General features: G+C 56.9%; 2 protein-coding genes across 8 annotated transcripts; one reads left to right on the top strand and one right to left on the bottom strand.

The window, feature by feature from the left end:
- Positions 1–506: 506 nt before the first annotated feature.
- BSPRY (B-box and SPRY domain containing) lies at positions 507–10,412 on the bottom strand. Its single transcript, XM_051808020.1, has 6 exons — positions 10,348–10,412; positions 9,310–9,408; positions 8,064–8,294; positions 6,641–6,666; positions 5,475–5,599; positions 507–1,452 (listed from the first exon to the last, which is right to left on the bottom strand). The coding sequence occupies exons 1-6, from the start codon at positions 10,378–10,380 to the stop codon at positions 926–928; spliced, it is 1,041 nt and encodes a 346-aa protein (XP_051663980.1). The 5' UTR covers positions 10,381–10,412; the 3' UTR covers positions 507–925.
- WDR31 (WD repeat domain 31) lies at positions 8,316–21,807 on the top strand. 7 transcript variants are annotated; one of them, XM_051808013.1, is made up of 11 exons: positions 8,316–9,219; positions 11,890–12,002; positions 13,021–13,139; positions 13,878–14,070; positions 14,384–14,537; positions 15,422–15,566; positions 15,650–15,750; positions 16,648–16,715; positions 17,141–17,267; positions 18,444–18,606; positions 19,982–21,807. In XM_051808013.1, the coding sequence occupies exons 4-11, from the start codon at positions 13,883–13,885 to the stop codon at positions 20,140–20,142; spliced, it is 1,107 nt and encodes a 368-aa protein (XP_051663973.1). In that variant the 5' UTR covers positions 8,316–9,219; positions 11,890–12,002; positions 13,021–13,139; positions 13,878–13,882; the 3' UTR covers positions 20,143–21,807. The 7 variants fall into 7 exon arrangements, with proteins under 7 accessions (XP_051663973.1, XP_051663969.1, XP_051663972.1 ...); XM_051808009.1 differs by lacking the exon at positions 8,316–9,219 and adding an exon at positions 9,295–9,427; XM_051808012.1 differs by lacking the exon at positions 8,316–9,219 and adding an exon at positions 10,435–10,477.
- Positions 21,808–22,004: the final 197 nt, after the last annotated feature.

Genomic DNA, 22,004 nt, shown 5'->3' with positions numbered 1-22,004 from the left:
AACACCTCTCCTTCCTCCCTGCCTTCCATCAGTTCCCTGTGTTTGCACCATGTTAAACTCAACCCCCACTCCCTTTGGTGACACTCAGGTTTGGTTTCTTTCTGCTGCTCTTTGCTTGCTCCTCTGCTTGGACACCAGCCACAGCCCCTCAGGGGTGCCCCTGTCCCAGCAGGGGACAACTCCCTGCACTGTCCTGCTCTGCAATGGGGCAGCTCCTCCCAAAAGTGTGTCTCCATTCCAGCTGGGTCCCAATCAGAGACTAACAAAATCATTTAGGTTGGAAAAGACCTTTAGGATCAAGTCCAACCATTCCTCCAGCACTACCCAGGCCACCACTTACCCATGTCCCCAAGTGCCACATCCACACCCCTTTCAAGCCCCTCCAGGGCTGGTGACTCCACCACTGTCCTGGGCAGCTATGCCAATGCCTGACCACCCTTTTGGTGAAGAAATTTTCCCTAATACCCAACCTGAACCCTCCCAGAGTAACTTGATGCTGTTTCCTCTTGTCCTGTCACTTGTTACTTGGGAGAATAGACCAAGCCCCACCTGGCTCCACCCTCCTGTCAGGGAGTTGTAGAGCTGTTATTTCCCTTTCCATGTGCCTCCTCCCTGCCATCTCTCCATACACACCTCTTACTATTTGTCCCATTTTTCACAGCCTCCCGCCAGGCTGGAAAGCTGCCCTTGGTCAGGCAGAAACTAAACAATCCACCTAAGAGCAGTTGGCCCACCCAGGTATTCCCTGACCCCTCACCCCAGCACGGCAGACACAGGACAGGAGAGCTGCTGTAAAACACGTGAAGAACAGCTGTAGTGTGAGAGCAGGTGTTGTCTGAACACTGTACACAGCCCATAGCCCTGCCTGGGCTCCTTTCCCCCCAGGGCACAGTGCAGAGCACACACAGTCACACCCAGGCCCTGCTCACTGCACCAGTGAGATGCTCTGGTGTGCCACGGCGAACACGGGGTAGACGGGCTCCGTGAAGGTCTCCCTGTGGGAGAAGAGGATGGTGCAGGAGTCGGGGTCGTAGAAAAGCACCTCTCCCCCCGCAAAGTCAACCAGCACCCCGATCTGGGCCGGGGCCTTGATGAGCTCCACGGGCTGGGGCTGCCCCGCGTGCAGGAACCGGAATTCCCGGTCATAGCGCGAGAACACCCAGGAGGCAGCGTTGAATCCCAGGCGGCCCTCGTTGGCAGAGCCCTTCCTGGGCACGGAGCTGTAGCAAACCCCCAGCTTGTAGGCACAGCTCTGCTCCACGCCCACCTTCCAGGCACACAGCCCAGAGTGGAAAGCTGCAGTGGCCAAGGCGTTGGGCCAGTGGTCAAACCGCTCCGGGCAGTCCAAGTCCACCTTGGCTTTCTTGGGACTGAAGGTCAGCGTTCTCTTGTCCTCCGACAGGCTGAGGTGGGGGCTGAGGGTTCTCTCATCGATGTGAATCTCCTGTGAGCCTGAAAGAGAAGCCACACTGTGAGCACAGAGTTGGTAGCCCCCACCTGAACCACATGAAGCAGTTATGGCCATCAGAAACAGAACCACAACCACCCTCTCCTCACACATCACTGCTGGGGACAGGGACACATCTGCTCCCAGGGGTGCCAGCACAGCCATTCCCACAGCTTCTTCTCTCAGCCAGGGCCAGAACAAGGCACAGACTCACCTAAGACCAGACTCCCCACGCACCTCTACACCCTTGCACTTGAAGCCCTGGAGAGTCAACGATGCTGCTCATCTTTACTCTGCCCCTGGCCTGACTTCCCACAAAACAGAACTCAGCAGGTTCAGCTCACCCTACTTTTGGGGGAGACCCAAACCTCAGTTCCTGTCCCTTCCCACCTCCATGGTGGGTGAGCAGGGCCTGGCTGCTCCTCTCCCAGCAAGGGTGAGCCAAGAGCCTGGCAAGGACAGGGCTGTGAGCAGAAAACCTGCAAAGCCGGTAAAACAGGAACGGGGAGGGATGGAGAGGGCTGGGCAGGGCAATCTCTTTCCTGCTACAAAGCCCCAGTTGTTAATCAACCCACCCTGAGGTGCTGGGAGCAGTGGGGGGAGGTGGCACCAGGCTTAGAGATGAGCACGGCCCTGGCTCAGTCTGGTTCTGCTGTGAAGTCAGGGGCTGCACAAACCCAGCCCGGGGTGAGCCAGGCTGGCTGGAGGACCCTGCACCCCATGGGGGTCTGCACCATTTCAGGACCACAGAATCACGGGATCACTAATTTTGGAAAAGACCTCTAAGATCACAGTGCCCTGCCCTGGCTGCACAGCCCTCCCCAAGACCCCTCAGTGCCCTCAGTGGGTCTGCAGACCCTGTGAGTGCTGAGTAACTGCACGAGTGGGTCCCTCCATCCCTAAATTTGTGAAGCAGAGATGAGGCTGATGTCCAGCTGACTCACCTGCTCCCAGTTCCTGCCAGTGGGTGCCCCTGCCTTCCCCCACTCTCACTTCATTCATTTTAGGTCTTAAACTGCCACAGAAGCAAGGCTGGAGCAGGGGAGCCAGTCGCTGTCCCAGCCCTGCCACCAGCTCTACCCTGGAATGCCCAACCACCCTCTGCTCAGCACCCAGCACACAGCAGGATGAGGCCCTAAGGAACCAAACCATCCCACTGCACCCTGAGCAGGGTCATCCCAGAGCCCAACCTGCTCCAGGGCCCAGGTCACATCCCTCTGACAGGGAGCAGACCCAGCAGCAGCTCGGGCTGCACCTCCCCAGGTGCTCCCTGGCAGATGCACTGAGGCTGGGAAGTGCAGGGAAATGCCACACACACACTTCCATGTTAGGTGGGAGCAACTGCAGGCAAGAGTGAGCCCAAGGAGGAGCTGAAGCCACATCCCCTGCAGCTGGAGCTGCCAGCCTTGATTTATTTCCCTGAGCAGCAGCCAAACCCCAGCCGTGCCTTCCACAGCTCCGTGGCTGTGGCTGCCCACGCTGCCCGTGTGCAGGGTGGCTTTCCAGGAAGCCAAAAGCTGCTCTGAATTCATAGAAAAGGGAGCAGTACCAGAATTTATCTTCCTCTGACAGAAGGAGGGCACTAAACCTCGTATTGTGCAGCACACATCTAATCTAGGGCTGCATTCCAGTGCTCCAGGACAGGGATCATCCACGCAGGGAAACACCGCCCCAGAGACACCACAGTGCTGGAATTCCAGGGGGGCATCTGAGGGAGGGGGAGCACTGGCAGGGTGACAGCAGAGTAATTCAGATCAGCACATTTTCCCACACACACAGGTGTTTTGTCATGATTAAATCTGCCCTTCAGATTCTCCCATATATTCTGATTAATGATTAAATCAGGAATTCATCTCACCCCCAAATCTATCTTCTCTGTGTACTGTACCCATCAGGGTGGCCCTGGGAGATGAGGGATGCCAGGTTAACACAGTTAACAGCTCTGGTAAGCACATACATGTTGGCTGCAGCACATTTGACTGCTTTTAAAAATCCAAGTTCCCATGAACCCAGATTCCTCCCAAAACTGTGCCAGGAGATTTACATCATCTCTTGGTGTAAGGAAAAAGCTGCCAACCTCACATGTAAGTGATACAGAAGCCTGGATGCCAAGTGAAGACATCAAAGGAATCGTGTTTATTTCTGAGAGGGAAATGGAGGCTCTTTTTCCTGCTGCTTTCCAAGTTTTTGAGAGGTTTGGAGCAAGCTGTCAAGGCTGGGAATTTTGTGTTTTCAAGCAAATAAACAAGACAGCCAACTGCTCAACTACCTTTGGGAGAAGGGACCACAAAGTGACACATAACATTACTGTGTCTTAACAAGCTCAGACCACTGCAGTTAATATTAAACCTCTAAGGTTTGGTCCTGGGTGGACTGTGGACTGAGGAGATCCACAAGGATACAGCAGGAATCCTCAGCATGCAATAATGACAGTTAAATGTAACCACACACTCAAAAAAACCCCAAACAGAGTGAAATTCCTGTGTAATAAGTGCACCAACACACCCACTACAAGCACTGAATGTCTTAGAGCCATCACATTTTACAAGGATGGTATTGGGAGAGGAATCCTTAAAAAAAAACATGTCACAACCAAGAGAATTAGGGAAAGGTTTCTTCCTTGACTTTATGGCTCAGAACATCAGCCAAGAACCTGCTCAACTGATTCTTTCTGGAAGGATTTCTTCATGGAAAGAGTGGTCAGGCGTTGGAAGGGGTTCCCAGGGAGGTGGTGGAGTCCCATCCCTGGAGGTGTCCAAGCAACAGCTTGGATGTGACACTCAGTGCTCTGGGCTGGGGGACAAGGTGGGGACTGATCAAAGGTGGGACTCAATGATTTTGGGGGGCTTTTGCAACCTCAGTGATCCTGTGTGACACTGTCAATGCACAACTGCAGGAGCTGGCATGGAATCCCAGACTGGGTTGGGTTGGAAGGGACCTTAAAGATCACCCAGTCCCAACCCCCTGCCGTGGGCAGGGACACCTTCCATGACTGCCAGCATCCAAAGACTCCAAAGAGGGAAATGAATCACAAAGGGAGAACACATCAGAATCTGCAGTAGAAGAAACAGATGATGTGGTGCTTGGTAGCACAGATTCTCAAGCAGAAGTCAAAGCTACAGGAGCAAGAAAAGGCCAAAGCACAGACCTTGGAGAGGGGCCTGGAAACAGGGAAAAACTGAAAACAGCTCATCAGCAAAGTGAATACAAAAACTCTGGGAAAATCACCCCAGGGACTGTTCACAAGGCAACCTGTAAAGGACGTTGCCACCTCTGAGAAACAAAACTCACTCTAGTGATGGCCTGAAAGTCAGAGTAAAAGCAAACATTTCACAACCAGCCACCCAAGCACATCACAGCCAGGAGAAAACTGTCTCTCCCTGCTCAATACAGCCAACACCAATCTGCTAAACTCGTACCCACAGCCTGTCACTGGCCTGGCAAACACCTCCAGTGCAGCCCCAGCTGTACAGAAAGAGCTGAGCCAGAGCACAAACACCCCTAAAAACCACCAGCTCGTGCACAGCCACAATCTCAGCCTGTGAGCAGAAAGCTGCTGCATCTCCTCACTGCTCACTTTGCTGCTCAGAGCATCTCACAGACACCCCACAGGTGAACTCACCCTCTTTTAAAATGCCCAGCAACCCAGTGCTGAACGTGGTGAAGAGGGATTTCTGTGACAGAGATTCCCCAGCAGAGTCAGCTTCACTGCTGTCACCAAGCCACCCAGGAAACAGCAAAAGAAACCACGTGAGCTTAAGCCACAGAGCTGATAAAACAAAGTGTCTTTTCAAACTCCGGTTCTGCTCTGAGCCACAACCTGCTTGGAGCCCCCACTGCACCCCCCAAACCTCCCACAGCTGCTGCTGCTGCTCCCCTGGCTGGGGGGTTCCAGGAAACAAGCAGGGGCTGGGAGAGCAGAGGGGCAGGACAGGGCACCAGGAGGTTTTGACACAACATGAGGGTGTTTCTTTGGGCCCAACATGAATGAGGGTGCAGGAATCCCCAGAGCTCGGGAGACACTGACCTGTGAGGCAGCAGAGCACAGCAGAGGCCCACAGTCGGTGCAGGAGTGGACTCTGAACACACGTCTGATTAAAGTTTAACTTCAGGGACTCCTGTGGCTCCAAGATTCCCTCCGCCACCTCTGTCCTAGCAAGGGAAAACAAGAGTAATTTCAAAATACAAAGATTTGTTGTGCTGGGAGGTGTTTATAAAGATCACTTAGGAGGTATGGCAGAGGTTAAAGAGGAGCTCTGGCTGCAGAGTGACCCCAGAGGGGGTTTCTGAGCCAGCTCTCGCCCTAAGCCATACTTTGAGTGATACTTTCAGTTGGCTTTGCTTACAGTGCCTTGTGAAAGGACTGCAGTGTTGTAAAACACATCCCAGCAGCCTGAATCAACAGCTCCTCACTCAGCAGACACAGGGTAAATAAATGTGTCTGAGAGCTGCCATCAAGGTACAAAGGGAGCCCAATGAACAGTGAGAGACTCAGATTTCCCTCTTTATAACAGTTGGAGCCCAGGGGGTGTGGCAGGAGCCGGGTTTCACCCAGCACAGCAAGACACAGACGGTTTGCTGTTCCTGTGGCCTGCAGCACCCACACAACTCGTGGTTGTGAGGAAAGGCTGTGGTGACAGCCTTTGTGGCACATTCTGTACTCTCTACAGGCACAAATACCCCACCAGCCCTCTGGGCAGCACAGGGCCAGCACCCCCACAGGAGCCAGGGAGACAAAAGGCTGTGAAAACCCAGCCCCCGAGGTGCCTCTTCAGGGAAGGGCAGCCCAGCGTCACCCACGGTGCTGTTGGGGACACTGAGGCTGTGCCAGCCACCCCAGCACAGAGCACACCAGCTTCCCACCAGGACCATCCCACCTCCTGCCAACAGCAGGGACAGGCCTGCTCCAACCCCCAGCAAGCCCCGGGGAGTGCTCTGAGGAGCTGGAGAAGTTCTCCTGTAAACAAGGGCTGCTGCTCTGGCACTGCACGTGGAGCATCTCCAGGGGCCAGGCTCCTCTGGAGCAGAGATGAGAGTGGCATCTCTGTGCTGTGTCCTTGTCCCCAACAGAAGAGCAGAGGGAGGACAGAGGTGTCCAGGGTGCCTGAGCCATGGCACTGCACAGGAGCTGCAGGGAGGCAGGGGAGCCTGGAGCAGGGTCAGGGAAAGGAGCAGGAGCAGCCAGGCACTGACCTCTCGAAGATCTCTCGTTCTGCGCGCTGGGGACAAGGAAAGAAGGAGTCACCAGAGCTGAAATGCCTACAGATCCCAAACACGGGCTGGGGCACAGCAAACTCAGGACCCAGGAGCAGTGTTTTCCTTCCTGATCCAGAGAAACCACCCCTCACACCAACAGCAACCCTGGGGAGCATCCAACATCCATTTTCCTTAGCTGCAGCACTTCCCACCCCTCAACTCAGAAAATGAGTGGGAATGGCTGAGGGCAATACATCCTCTACAGTTAGGGCACTGTCTGCTGCCCTCCCTCTGCTCCCACTCCACTAGGGAATGCTGCAGGAACAGCCTGTGCTTCCAGCAAACAACCCCAGGGCTTTCAGCAAGGGGGGTGGTGGCAGAGGAACTAAGTCAAGAGTCAGGTGGTTGGTCCCACTTGTTTCTGTTCCTGCTGGTCACGAGCATTCTCCAGATACAGTAAAGTGGTAGGAAAATATCTGATCCCTGCTCAAATCCGAGCTGCAGGGCAAGCTGCAGGCCTGTGGCATGGCACGTGCTGATTCCTGATAGACACAAGTACCAACACCAGCAATCCAAGTGGAGAACACGTGGTCCCTAATTCCCCTCCACCATGTGGCAAAAGGGTCTGGCTGTTCTCTGGCACAGGCAGCTGATGGGTCCTGCTCTCCAGCCTCTCCTCTCCACGGTGCAGCCACAGCCCAGCAGAGGTGCTGGGGCAGGACAGACACTGCTTTTCCTACCAAAGGAACATCTGCCCTCTCTCTATGGGGTCGGGTCTGTTTCCCAAGCAGAGCTGCTGCCCTCTTTCCCACAAACTTCCATGTGGGAAGCAGAGGCTGAGCATGGTGGTGGAAGACCAACCTGCTCCCTTCCAAACTGAGAGGAATCACTTGGGTAAACCCAGACAACTCAATAACCAGAGAAGGAACTGAGGGAGAGGAAGCACAGGCTGCTCTGCACAGCAAATATCCCAAATAGAGCTGTGCCAGATGACAGGGAGGACTTTCCAGAAGAGATGCAGGTGCTCCCAAAGCGGTTTTGATTCAAACTACACACAACAGTTGAAAACTGGTGGCACAATGAATTGCTGTAAGAGCAGCTCTCAGCCCACAGCTGTCCTGGCTGTCTGGCCTAAGGGCAGCTGTAAGCCAAGAGCTTGGACACCTGAGCGTGGGTGGTTCTGGACCTCACTGCAAGCAAGAGCAGATGCTCTGGGAACCACTGAGAAACCACAGGGGTTTGTCAGGACCAGGTCAAGGAGGTTCCCTGAGCTAGACCTGCAGATGTAGGTCCTGTCCAGCTCTGCCTCCTTGCTGTCAGCACAGCAGTTGCTGAACACCATATTTAAGTCCCATGGTAAGAGATCCAGGTGACCTCTGGGCTGACTGACCCGTCCCTCAGAACACGGAGCAGTTCTCACCAGCAGGCCCTGGTCATCCAGGTTGGTGATCATGTCCACCAGGTAGGTCCGGAGGGCTCCCAGCTTCTGCAGAGCCTCTGTCCAGTGCACCTGCTGGGTCAGGATGCTCTGGTGTGCCCTCTCCTCCTCGGCGTGCACCCTCTCCAGCAGCCGCTGCTCCTCGTTCTCGCAGGCCTTGCCCACGAAGAGCAGCCTCTGGATCACCAGCTCCCGCGCCGCGCTGGCCGCGTTCTGCCAGAGCAGGGACAGCAGCAACGTCAGCCTGGCTGCAGCCCCAGCAAGAGCCCCAGCTGCTCCTGCCGGCTCCCTGTGGGCTCAGCCATCGACATTACTCTGTTAACTGAGCCCAGGCCACAGCAACTGTCACGATAAAAGTGCAGGTAAATGGGACAGCCGGTCCCAAACCCACCTACAGCCTCCTGGCCTAACTGTGACAACCTGTGAAGGACCAGAGTCCTGTCCCTCAGCAGATCTCCATGGATTCACTACTGGTGAGACACGTGAGAACAGCCTGACAGAGCTGGGACTGCTCAGCCTGGAGAAGAGATGGTTCTGGGAAAACCTTAGAGCTCCTTCCAGTGCCTAAAGAGGCTCCAAGAGAGCTGGAGAGGGGTTTTGGACAAGGGCCCCGAGGGACAGGACAAGGGGAAATGGCTTCCCACTGCCAGAGGGCAGGGATAGATGAGATATTGAGAAGGAATTCTCCCCTGTGAGGGTGGGGAGGCCCTGGCACAGGTTGCCCAGAGAAGCTGTGGCTACCCCATCCCTGGAAGTGTCCAAGGCCAGGCTGGACGGGGCTTGGAGCAACCTGGGCTAGTGGAAGGTGTCCCTGCCCATGGCAGGGGCTTGGAACAAGATGGTCTTTAAAGCCCTTCCAACCCAAACTACTCTGTGATTTTATGATTCTATAACTGCCCTTTGCCCTCATTCTCAGTGACAGCAAGGAACAAACAAAACCAGGAACTGCTGAGACACTGGTCCTAGTGATTGCTATACACTGACACCAAGAAATATACTGTCCATGTACATTTTTTAGGCAGGCGAGGCAGCAATCGCAGGCACACCCTAGAACTCCACTTCCACAGCTGTGGGGTAGGAGGGGACAACCCGTGCACAATGATGAGCCCCCTAGAGCTCAGCATCTCCAATGGGACTGGTGAGCACAGAGCACACGGGGCCAGCTGTGCTGGGAGAGGGGCAGGGACTCACCAGGACAGCCTGGTCCTTGGCAGGGGCAGGGACTCACCAGGACAGCCTGGTCCTTGGCAGGCAGCACCTCATCCACGTGCCGGGCGATGGCCGCGCTCTGCAGCTGGAGCTGCTCGCACCGGTCCACGAGCTCGTCCTGGGACACGGAACAGCAGGTGATGGACACGGGCCTGGACAGGGCCACAGCACCCCGAGCCCCCCACCAGCCTGACCCCTCCCAGCCCCACAGCTGTCAGGGCCCTCCTGCACCACCCCAAAGTGAGCCCCTTCCCCACAGGGGACCTCCAACACAGCCCCACAGGGAGCCTTCCCCTCCCCACAGGAGCCCCCTCCCATGGCCGCACACCGCACCAGGGTCCCCCACACCCCGCCAAGGACCCGCAGGGTCCCACACCTGCCCAAGGACCCCCAGGCACCCCCATACCTTGTCTGGGACCCCCAGGCGCCCACCAAGGACCCCCAGGGTCCCATGTCCCCTCCACATCCCACATCCCACCAGTCCCGTCTGGCACCCCCACACTCGGTCAGGGGTCCCTGCAGTCCCACACCCCTCCAGGGCCCCAAACCCCCCCCGAGGACTCCCACGGCTCACCAAGGACCCCCAGGGTCCCACTCTCTCCAGGGACCCCCACACTGCCCCACGGACCCACATCCCGTCCAGGACCCCCACACGCCCCCAGAGATCCCCAGGATCCCACACACCCCCCAGGACCCCACACCCCATCCGGGATCCCCACACCCTTGCAGGGATCTCTGAGGCCCCACACCCCCCAGGGACCCCCCACTCCCTCGCGGACCCACAGCCCGTCCAGGACCCCCAAACCCTCCCAGGGACTCCCGCTCCCCCCTCAGGAGCCCTCACGCCCCGCCGGCACTCCCCAGTCCCACACGCGGCCCCTCTCCCCGCCCCGCCCGGCCCCGGGCTCCCCTCAGCCGCCGGCGAGCCCCGGGCCGGGATCAGGGTCGGGGTCGGGGCCGAGGCCGGGATCAGAGTCAGGGTCAGGGTTGGAGTCGGGGTCGGGGTCGGGGTTGGGGTTGGGGCCGGGGTCAGGTCGGGCCAGGTCCCCCCGCTCACCCGCAGCCGCTCCGGCCCGCCCCGCCGGGCCATGCTGTGCTCGCACCTGCCGCGGGGGCGGCGGCGCCGCCCGGCACAGCTCGGCTCGGCCCCGCCCCGGGCGGGACACGGCGGGACCGGGAGGGACACGGTGGGACCGGGATCGGGATCGGGAGGGACACGGTGGGACCGGGGTCGGGAGGGACACGGCGGGACCGGGACCGGGAGGGACACGGCGGGACCGGGACCGGGAGGGACACGGCGGGACCGGGACCGGGATCGGGATCGGGAGGGACACGGTGGGACCGGGATCGGGAGGGACACGGTGGGACCGGGGTCGGGAGGGACACGGTGGGACCGGGGTCGGGAGGGACACGGCGGGACCGGGATCGGGACCGGGGTCGGGAGGGACACGGTGGGACCGGGATCGGGATCGGGAGGGACACGGCGGGACCGGGATCGGGAGGGACACGGCAGGACCGGGACCGGGATCGGGAGGGCCACGGCGGGACCGGGATCGGGAGGGACACGGCGGGACCGGCCCGGGGAGGGACACGGCGGGACGAGGCTGCTCGGGACACGGTGAGTGCACGGAGGGGTCCCGGGCTGGGCCGCGGGGCTGCCCCAGCCACAGGGACACGGATTGTTCCCAAACCCTTCCCGGGGCTGCGCCCGCCTTGCCCCTGCCAGGCTGCCCCATAAGGCATCTGTGGGGCTGCCCCAGCGCAGGGACCCGGCATGTCCCCATTGACACCCCACAGGGCCACCCCCATCCCTGGGGACTTATGATGACCCCACTGACACCCCACAGGGCCACCCTCATCACAGGGACCTGGAATGTCCCCACTGACCGCCCAGGGGGTCACCCTCATCACAAGGAGCAAAGATGGCCCCATTGACCCCCACAGGGCCACCCCCATCACAGGGAGCCAGGATGGCCCCATTGAGCCCCATAGGGCCACCCCTATCCATAGAGACTCAGGATGGCCCCATTGACCCCCATAGGGCCACCCCATCCACAGGGACCCAGGATGCCCCCAGCGATCCCCCGTGGGGACACTCCCAGCACAGGGACCTGCACCGCTGTCACAGGGTCACCCCCAGCTCTAGGGGCCAGGGTGTCATCCCATCCTCCACAAAGATGGTCAAACACCCTCCTCGAGGGGTGATAAGGATGGGGGGAGCTCTGCTGAGGTCCCCGTGCCCACTGCTGTGGCTGTTGTCATTCCCTATCCGTGGTAAGGGTTTCACGGCAGAGCCTGGACAGGTGGAGGCAGTAGTGTGGGTTATTTTTTTAAAGCCATTTAGTAAAAAATGTGTTTGATTTCTGTCAAGTGATACATTTAAGGCAGAAGGGAGCATAAGAAGATCCTGTAGCGTGAAACTCAGTCTGCTGGAGGTGACACTTCATGTCCAGTTGCTGCTGGATCCCTGTGTTATTGGAGCTTTGTGATGGAGCAGGTGGATGATAAACGTGTTGGGATGCAGACAGCAAAACCTTGGATGAACATCCTGCCTGAGAACTGCTCTCACTCAGGGTTCAGAAAATGGTCTTTCTTGCAGTGGGGAAGAGGCAGGAGAGCCCAGTGAGACACAAGACAGAGCTCCCACCTTCCCTGCAGCCTCCTGGGGCCACCAGCAGCTTCTCTGTGTCCTCCCTCGGAGTTTATGTGCAGGTAGGGACTGCATTAACCACAGGAGTGGGGAAACTAACTGGAAGACAAGGAACATCGTAATTAAAAATCAGAATTTACATCTTGGCTTTTCCTAGAATCTTGTTTTGCAGGAGAAGCAACGTCCAGACTTCTCTCTTGTCAAAGAAAAATCATGTTCCTCACGTACTGAAACGATCAGGGTCTGATTGAAAGGAGTAAATTGCCAAATTGTCACGGCCCCTCAGCCGTGAGATTGATCATTCCTCACATCTTTGGGACATGCAAACTCATAGATAGAGCAGGTGGTGATTAACTGGGTATTACTAATTGCTAATCACAAGGGCTGTCAGGGTAAAATTAGAAAGGGAATTGTTTTGTAGAAACCCAGCCCCTCTTGCTCAGTGCTTCCAGGATTTGGGTTTCCAGTTTCTGTGGGCAGAGCCTTCAAGCAGGTTTTTTCATTGATGGAAAAGGTGTGTGGGGGTTTTCCTGAATTTTATTAGCTAAGTACTACAGCCCCAGAAGATGGGAATGCCAACATACACATAGTGCAGGGCAAATCCAATTAGTGTGCCTTGAGCTGAGCAGCAGCCAGTTATTGTCTGGGACAATTCACTATCACTGAGACTGGTTTGTGCTCAGTCTGTGACCTGTGAGGACGTGAGGGAGAGATGCTGAGCCCTGCTCTGCCAGAGGCTCCTCACCTGGATATATGGAAGTCAAGACCAGATACTGGAGTAAGAGGAAAGTGTAAAGCACTAGAAGAACAACAGGCAGCAACTCCTTCTCTGGTGTGGCCTCACCAAGCCTGGGTGTTTTTAAGCTCAGCATGAGGTTCCAATAACCTCCCCCTGCTGCTGGCTCTGCTCTAAGCCAAAGATTTGGCTCAGGACCTCCTGATATCCCCTCCACTGAGGTTTTCCTGTTATTCTAAATGACATTGGGATGTAAATAATGTGTTACCAGCACCTTACCCTGTACATGTAAGAGGCAGAAACCCCTCTGGATCCCTGGTGATGCTGTGTCCCCTCACCCACAGGTCGTGTCCCTGCAGCAGGTGCCTGAGGTGCTGATGTGACACCCCGTGGGGGGCCCTGCTCGTTGGAGGGCTATGGGGAAACTGCAGAGTAAACTCAGCTTCCACACCACCAAATACGGGTAAAGCAACACTGGGTGATCGTGTCTTGTTAACAAACCAGGTGGGAGAGTGAACAGAGAACTCAAATGACCAGAGAACAGAGCAAGCACGTGGTTTCAGTTTCGTTACTGAATGTGTGAATTGAGTTTTCACTTTTGAAAAAAGTCTGCTCAGCTTCTTTGGGGGGCTGAAGTCCCAAGTGTCACTCACAGGAGTGGCTGTGCCCTGTGATGGCTGAGGCAGAGCTCTGAAGGGGAACAGCTCCAGGAGTGGCTCTTTGGCCCAAATATCCAAACTGCTTTGCTGTCTCTTCAGAGACTGTCATTGCTTTTGTTGGCAAGGTGAGATAATTCTGTGTCTGGCAGCAAGGGGGGGAATCTCTGCCTGGAGAGCAGCTGAGAGCACGGAGGGGGGCACAGAGCTGGGGGGCACTGTGTGGCCAGGGAGGTGTCACAGCAAAGAGCAGCTGAGTCTGACCCATGTGAGTGACAGTGGGGGCTGGTGAGATCAAAATCTCCTTTACTCTTTGCACCAGCACAGAGTGAGCAAACATACCAATATTTGGCAGCTCTAGAGGTGAGGTGGGTCTGTTCCATCTCACCTGGTTCGCTCACGGCCTCTCTCAGGCTGTCTAAGGCAGGGGTTGTCACATCAGGTGGTGTCAGCAGTGCCACCTCCCAGACCTGGTGTCACAGGAATGGCACCTTGACCTTGTCTCACATGCCCTGCAGCTCCCACCCTGTCTGTCCGTGCTGCAGGGCCGATGGCTCCGTGGGACAGACGGGATCCATCGTGGGACAGACGGGATCCACCGTGGGACAGACGGGATCCACCGTGGGACAGACGGGATCCATCGGCACCTCCCGGCAGCACAGCCCCGCTCACACCGACGCTGTCACCTCTGTGGCTGCTCTCAAACCAGACCTGTGTGTGTCAGGGGGCAGGGATAAGGTGAGGTACCCCCTGCCATGGCCCACGGGATGGAAAACATGTCAACAGGTTTGAAAATAAGATTTAAATGTGAGCTTTGAACATTTCCTTGAAGTGTTCAACTGTTCTGTGAACATTCTGGGAGAGTAACAACTTTGTCAGTCCCTGAATTTAGAAAGAAAAGATGAGCTTGGAGTGAGGGCACACACTGAAGCACATGGAATCAAATTTTGTAACCTTTCCTGAGCTCAGATCACATCGAGTGGTCTCACCCAGGCTTGGAATCACTGGCCCTTATGTTACCTGGCTCTACAGACAGCTGTATCTGCTGCAGGAGCTCAAAAGCAGAGGAACCTGTTCCCTGCCCTGTGGGCTGTGCACAGTGTGAAAGCCTCCCTGCCCTGTCCCTGCAGAGTGTGGCTGTGTGCAGCTGGAGATCCGGGGCTGCCCTGCGGCGCTTCGTCGGCCACGAGCGGGAGGTGACCAAGGTGAGAGCGCCGGGGTCTCCTGTCAGCAGTCCTGGGGTGCCAGGGATAATGGAGCACTGGTTTGGCATCACACAGGGCCCCCTTTGCTCCACTAGAAAGAGGGACCAGAGTATCCCTGGTATCTAACTGGGGACAATCAGATTTGATGACCTTAAAGGTCTCTTCCAACCTTAACAATTCATGATTCCCTGATCAGAACACACCAGGTCTTTCCCATGGTCCCAGCTGTTCCTCTGCTGTCCAGGGAAGCAGCAAGGAGAAGTGCATCCAGACTAAACAGGGCTGCAGGAGGCCTGTCTTCCCCTCCAGCAGACTGTGTAGCAAAGGTTAAGGATGAATTATGGGATCAAGTTTTTGATTTGGAGACACTGTTCACTTTTCTTCGGGTCTCGTTCTGCTGGACTTGTTATTCCACAGCCAACCAATCCTGGGAACAGCAGGGCTTTAATTTCCCTTCTGGGACTATGATGACAAAGCCCAGCACTCTCCTCAGAGAGCAGACATCCAGGGGTGTGTATGTGTGTGCACCTCGACCAGGGACAGCCCCAGGGGGTCCCCTTGGGTTGGGGTACTGGAGGGACAGAGGGGGCTTCATTCACCCCAGTGCTCAAGGCAGCCAAGCACTGGGCTCATTTGGGTTTGTAAGGAAGCTTTTCCTATAGAATGAATGGTTTGTGAGACCAAGAGAGCACCCATCCACCATCCCTGGCTCTGGGGGGACATGGGTGTCATGGTTTGAGAAGGTCAGAGTTTGAAGATCAGGCTCTCGCCAGGCACATTCCTGCGTGTTTTGGGCTGTGACAGGACAGCAAATGTCATGTTCTCCCTGAGCAGAGCTGGGCTGGCTGGGAGGATAACCAGCTTCTCCCTCTTGTTCTTGGCAGGTCACCTCTGCCCTTGACTCCAGCAGAGTCTTCAGTGCATCCCGGGACAAGACAGTGATGATGTGGGAGCTTCACGGGGCGTTGGGGCCAAGCCAGCACTTCCCAGGACATGAGCTGGTTGTGACTGGGCTGGCTGTGAGCCCAGGTGAGGGACAGCACACCCCCAGTCCCCAGGGATTCACTGACAACGCTTCTTGACTTGGGTTTGCTGTTCCCTTGTGGTTGCAGATGCCTCCCAGCTGTGCACGGGCTCACGAGACAACACCGTGTGCAAGTGGGACACAGAGACTGGGGAGTGTCTGGCCAGGGCCACCATCTCCAGGAATCTGGTAGGAGCTGCTGCTTCCTCCCATCCCATCCTGGCACCTCCCTGCCTACATGGTTCTTTCACACGAGGCTGTGTAGAGGGAATTTGCTGTGAGCTTGGTGCCAAAGGGAGCCCGGGAGGCTCTGCCCAGGCTGCCTTGACAACAAGTCCAGGAGCACAAAGGTACCAAGAGACATGTGGCAGTTTATGAATGCTCTAACTCTGAACTGTCAGGAAGCACTCAGAATCATGGAATCACTGGGGTTGGAAAAGCCCCCTAAGATCATCGAGTCCCACCATTCCCCCAGCTCTGCCAAGCCCACCCATAGCCCATGTCCCCAAGTGCCACATCCACACATTTTTAAATCCCTCCGGGGATGGGGACTCCACCAGTGCCCTGGGCAGCTGTGCCAGTGCCTGACCACCCTTTTAGTGAAGAAATTTTCCCTGATATCGAAACTAAACCTCCCCTGGCACAGCTTGAGGCCGTTTCCTCTCACCCTGTCCCTTGTTCCCTGGGAGCAGAGCCTGACTCCCCCCTGGCTCCCCCCTCCTGTCAGGGAGTTCCAGAGAGTGAGAAGGTCCCCCCTGGGCTTCCTTTTCTCCAGACTGAGCCCCCCAGCTCCCACACTCTGCATTCCCTCCTGTACCAGCCCAGCAGTGGAGCTGGTGTGGACACCATCCCCTGGTGCCCGTGGTATCCCTGTTCCCAGGGCTCTGTGTCCTGGTGAGCTGCTGGCACCTCCCTGCCTGAAACATGCCCAGGGACACTGGGCCCAGGAAGGGAGCAGGAAACACCTTCATCCAACGTTTCCAGCTCCCAACCCAGCACGAGGACGGAGAGGGTGGGAGCATCCACAGCAGACACAGCCTGGGCTGCACACAGAGGTGGCTCCTGCTCATCCTTCCCTGTCCACAGGTCACACACCTGTGCTGGGTTCCTGGGGAGCCTTATGTCATCCAGACCTCGGAGGATAAAACAACCAGGTAAGTCCCACGTGTGGCCACAGAGAAGGGAGTGTCAGCCTGGGGCAGGTGGGGTGTAGGGAAGTTGCCAGTGCACAAGGGGCTGTTCTTTGGTCATTGTCATGACCAGCTGCTGGTGTGGCCAGAAGACACTTTCCAGCTCAGCTGGGCCTTGGAGCACAGTGTCAGCAGAGGACAGCCAGGGGCACAGGGGCTGTGAGCAGCACTGGGTGGTGACTGCAGGTGAAAAGGAGAGTTTGTGGGACAGAAAGCTCAGCTGCTCTGGCTGGAGAGTGATCCAGGATGGATAACTGCAGGGGTGGATCTGGAGGCAGGAGGGGGCTGCCCCAGGAGGGATGGCAGAAGGGCAGAGCGGGAGGGCACGGAGGGAAGCCCATCGTGGAGATGCTGCCTCAGAGTGCCCTTCCCCTCTCCTGTTCCCCCAGGGTCTGGGACAGCCGGGAGCTGCAGGTGGCACACACGTTCCCAGCCAAGCAGCACATCCAGACGTGCTGTGACGTGAGCCAGGACGGGCGGTACTGCCTCTGCAGCAGCCAGGGGGGAGAGGCCACCGTGAGTGTGCTGGGCCCCTGCTCCTTCCTCCAGTGTCCACAGGACACAGCAGAGAGCAGCACAGCAGTGCTCCAGGGATCTGAGTCCTCCCCCTGCACTGGATTTGTGCTGGTGTCACCAGCCAGCCCCAGAGCTTAGTGTCTTCCTGCCTGTCCCTTTGGGAAGTTCTGCTCAGGGAATGTCAGAGAATATGTTCCTGATTAAAGCACTGGGATTTTCCCCATCCCTGGAGGTGTTCAAGGCCTGGCTGGATGAGGCTTGGAGCAACCTGGTCTAGTGAAAGGTGTCCCTGCCCATGGCAGGGGGATGGAACTAGTTGATTTTTAATGTCCCTCCCAACCCAAACCAGTCTAGCATTTTGTTTCAGTAAAACACACAGGGAAAAAACAACAGAAGGCATTGAGGAGCATGAGGTTCTTGCAGAAAGCCTGTAAGGGACCCTGTGCTCCAGGTGTTTCCAAACCAGAGATTCAGCTTTCACAATAGGTCATTATTCTGTGGAGTTGCTGAGCAACTTGCCTTTCTCCTCTGTGCCCTGGGGAATCTTTCCCAGATCCACCTTTTCCCCTCTGAAAATACAAGGCCTTGAAAGCAGGAACATGGTAAAGTCATTTGAAGAAAAGGAGAAAACCCCACAGTGTTCAATGATTAGGGAGGTCCAGTCAGTGTGAACCAATTTTGGAGTTTCCTTGGCTACCTCACAACACAAACAGGACTGTGCCAATGTCTGAGTGACCCCAAACCTGGTTAGAGCATTTAGCCACACAGGGGTTCAGAGCTGGCATTCTGTGTCTCTTAGACAGAACTGAGCTTAGAATTGGCAGGTTCTCAGCCCTGTGTGTGAGGATCAAGAGGATGAGACCATCCCATCACCCCCATCCCATCCCCATCCCATCACATCCCAGGGAGGGCAGGGCTGAGGATGGGAGCAGGGTGGAGCCTTGTTACCTGCCTGCACAGCCTTGGCTCTGTGGGCTCAAATAGTCATCGATGGTGAAAATCCTTTGGGATTTGACATTCCCCAGGACTGTGAGCAGGAGCAGGGACAAAGGCAATGGGCACTGAGGACTGGCAAGGAGCAATTTACCCAACCCCTCTTCCCTCCCGTGTCAATCGGCTCCCTGCTGGCCCCTGACAGTGTCAGACCCGGCTCTAAGCTCTCCTGTTCCCTCGCAGCTGTGGGACCTGCGGCAGACCCGGAGCCGGGTGTGTGAGTACAGGGGGCATTTCCAGACCACCACCTCGTGTGTTTTCCTCCCCCGGGGCCCAGCCCTCGCCCCCAGCGTCGCCACATCCTCCAGCGACAGCACAGTGAAGGTCTGGCACCGGGACACGGCAGGTAGGGGGGGCTCCTGCCCATCCTCGGTGCTCTGGGAGAACAAAACTGCTTCCTTGTGTCTGTCTCCCGGTGGTGATGGGCGGGATGAAGCCTGAAATCTCTGGAATTTACTCCATTCCAGCTGCAGGGCAGGGTGGAGACATCTCCCAGAGCAAACCCAGGGGCTTCTGCTTGCCCTGCAGAGGAGGAGATGGGGTGGGTGCATGTCAGAGGTGACAAGTGTCCTTCCTAAACCAAAAGGAAGAATTATGAGATGGCTTTTAAAGATACATCCAAGTTCAGCAATGAACAAATGATAAAAATAAAAAAACCCCAGAGCATTTCAGAGATCTCACTGAAGAGCTGTAAGGAATGGTTGTGCTGGAGGACAGAGGGCTGCTCAGCCACTGCCCTCACTTTGGTTGTCCCTTTGAAGGGCTCCTGTGGGGTTAAAGCTGGTGCTGAGGGCTGAGTCCTCCCCTGAGCTGCACAAAGGCTGTTTACCTGCCAGGCCCTGCCATAGCAGCAGGCTCTTGGTAACCCTTGTGCAGCAGCAGAGACCTCTTAGGAAGCTGTTCAGGTTGAGAGCCCTGCATGGAATGCAGTCCAAGGCACCAGCATTAGACACTCCCTGGGGTTAAGCCCCTCTCCAAGTGCACTTCTTTAAGATGGGTTGAAAATAGAAACCTGAGGATCTCCCACAGAGAGGGACCTGCTGTTTCACTTCCCTGTTCGTGTGCCCTTGTGCCTGTGCACGCCAAGGTGCAGCTTTGATCCTCTTGCCTTCCCAGCTGGCTGACTGTGATTCAGCTGCTCTTGGAAGGGTGCAGGTCACCACGAGGCAGCTGCTTGTAGGTCTGTGCCAAGGGCAGCTCCTCTGACAATTCAACATGGGGCTGTGTCTTTGCACAAACTCTACCTCAGGGGGGTTTAATAACACACAGAAGGGCTGATGTGGTGCTGGATATTGTCAGTCTGATTTCTCTTCCTTTTTTGGAGGCTCATCAAAACTGTGTGAGTGTAATGCAGCCTTTAGGAAAAAATATTCTAGACTGGAAGACATTTGGGAGGAAAAGGCATGTTGGGAATGGCTCCAGGCAAGCCCTGCAGCTCTGCCCAGGGGGGTCTGTGTGCCCACCCAGCCCTGCTTCCTCTCCAGGGAAGGGGCAGAGCCTGACCCAGTCTGGATCCCTGTCAGCCAGCCAGTGCCCAGATCAATGCTCAGATCCCCTGGGGACTGTACGGGGGGAGGGTCTCTCTTCCAGAGGGCACATCCCGGTGCCTTTGGATGTGTGGGCCCGGGAGAGCGGGGGGAGCAGCTCAGGAGGGCAGAGCTGGGAGGTGGGAGGTCGCTGTGGTGCTGCCTCATCTCGGTGTCCCTCTGTTCCCTCCCCAGCCTGCCTGGCCACGCTGTCCCTGGAGGGCTCTGGCCCGCTGGCCTCGCTGGCCGCCTGCGACAGCTCCACCCTGCTCTGCGCCAGCGCCAGCTCCGGCATCCACGTGCTGCGCCTGGGCCGCGGCGCCGAGCCCGCCCTGCGGGAGCTGCGGGCGTTCTGAGACAGGGACCCCCACAGACCCAGGGACCCCGATACAGAGCCAGGGACCCCCACACAGACCCAGGGACCCCCACACAGACCCAGGGACCCCCCCACAGACCAGCCCTGGCAGCGTTCTGAGCCAGGGATCCCCCCACAGACCCAGGGACTCCAACACAGACCCAGGGACCCCGATACAGACCCAGGGACTCCAACACAGACCAGCCCCTGGCAGCGTTCTGAGCCAGGGACCCCCCCACAGACCCAGGGACCCCGATACAGACCCAGGGACCCCACACAGACCCAGGGACCCCCACACAGACCCAGAGACCCCAACACAGACCCAGGGACCCCAACACAGACCCAGGGACCCCAACACAGACCCAGGGACGCCCAACACAGACCCAGGGACGCCCAACACAGACCCAGGGACCCCAACACAGACCAGCCCCCGAGAGGATGGGACCCCCAGAGCCTCCCCTGCCCACTGGCACAGGGACCATGTGCCCGAGCAGCAGGGCAGGGGGACTCCCCGGGTGGTTTGTGAGGAGCTGTCCAGGAGAAAAGCCAAACCCTGGATGCACGAGGCATTCTCCTTACAAACCCCCCCTGCAGCGCAGGATGGGGCAGAGGGAGCAGACAAGCTGTGAGGAGCCAAGGGGGACACACTGTAGCACTTTAGCTGATGTCCAGGCTCGGACCAGAGGAGACTGTGATTAAATATTCTTCTGTGTTACTTGCTGGCCTCTGGTCCCATACTATTTTCCCTGGGAGGCACCAAGAGCTGGCACGTGGCACATGGCACACAGCACTGTGGTGCTTGGAAGGGAGGAGAAAGCCCTCAACACTCTGCTTGAAGAAAAGTAACTTAGGAGTGGGTTTGGTTTTTTCTTAACAAACCATCTCCAACTGCACTGGGAACATTGCATTGGGAACAGAACTGTGCTCACCTTCCCAGGGACCATGGACAGCTGTTCTCCAGCTGAAAACAGGGAGAGCAATCGTCTTCTCTTTTCTCCCGAAGGTTTTTATAGAATCACAGAATATCCTGAACTGGAGGGACCCATCAGGACCATCCAGTCCAACTCCTGGCCCTGCACAGACACCCCAACAATCCCACCCTGTCCCTCAGAGCCTTGTCCAAACCCTCCTGGAGCTCTGGCAGCCTTGGGGCTGTGCCCACTGCCCTGGGGAGCCTGGTCAGTGCCAACCACCCTCTGGGGGAAGAACCTTTTCCTGAGATCCAACCTGACCCTGCCCTGACACAGCTCCAGCCATTCCCTGGGTGCTGTCCCTGCTCACAGGGAGCAGAGATCGGAGCTGCCCCCCATGAGGAACCTGCAGACCCCTGAGGTCCCCCCTCAGCCTCCCCTTCTCCAGGCTGAACAAACCCCATGTCCTCACCTCTCCTCAGCTGTTTTTTACAACAGCAGACAGGAATCAAACTGTGTTTTGTGAAATTCCTGTAATTCCTCCATTCCTTAGTCAGACTCATAGCCCAGGATGCACATCCAAAATGTGTTTTGATTTTCCAGGACAAAACATTTGCAAAACCTCAGTTTAAAGAACAAACAAGAAGGAGGAAAGCTCCCCACAGGGTAAGGTAGAACAAGACAATCCTACACTGAATGACCTTTGTATCACCTCAGGTGAGACACAGCAGAACTGAAACAGGAAATGCCCACAGGGATTTGCAACTCCCAGTCCATGGGACAGCCCAAGGAGTGGGACACGAGGGGGTACAAGGGAAAGAAAAACCTCCCTGGCCTTGGGGAGGCCAGGATTCACTGACTCCCTGAGTGAATCCAAGGGGATGCAGATCTCCATCCAGGGACACCCCTGCCGAGGCAGGGGAAGGGGGACACAACCTCCCCCTCTGACAGC

Source organism: Manacus candei, unplaced genomic scaffold (assembly GCF_025592945.1).
Source record: "Manacus candei isolate 608988 ecotype Guabito, Panama unplaced genomic scaffold, ASM2559294v1 h1tg000071l, whole genome shotgun sequence".
Taxonomy (NCBI): Eukaryota; Metazoa; Chordata; class Aves; order Passeriformes; family Pipridae; genus Manacus; species Manacus candei.
The sequence above is the reverse complement of the archived record's forward strand: the minus strand, read 5'-3'. Positions and strand labels throughout refer to the sequence as shown.

Bases quoted from the DNA above. Each gene is read 5' to 3' on its own strand.
- BSPRY (XM_051808020.1), bottom strand. From the start codon at position 10,380: ATGGCCCGGCGGGGCGGGCCGGAGCGGCTGCGG. The intron at 8,295-9,309 runs GTGAGTCCCTGC...CTGCTCTGGCAG, and splicing joins CCAAGGACCAGGCTGTCCTG to AACGCGGCCAGCGCGGCGCG. The intron at 1,453-5,474 runs GTCAGTGTCTCC...CTTCTCTTTCAG, and splicing joins TGTGCTCTGCTGCCTCACAG to GCTCACAGGAGATTCACATC.
- WDR31 (XM_051808013.1), top strand. From the start codon at position 13,883: ATGGCTCCGTGGGACAGACGGGATCCATCGTGGGACAGACGGGATCCA. The intron at 14,071-14,383 runs GTGAGGTACCCC...TATCTGCTGCAG, and splicing joins TGTCAGGGGGCAGGGATAAG to GAGCTCAAAAGCAGAGGAAC. The intron at 14,538-15,421 runs GTGAGAGCGCCG...TGTTCTTGGCAG, and splicing joins ACGAGCGGGAGGTGACCAAG to GTCACCTCTGCCCTTGACTC.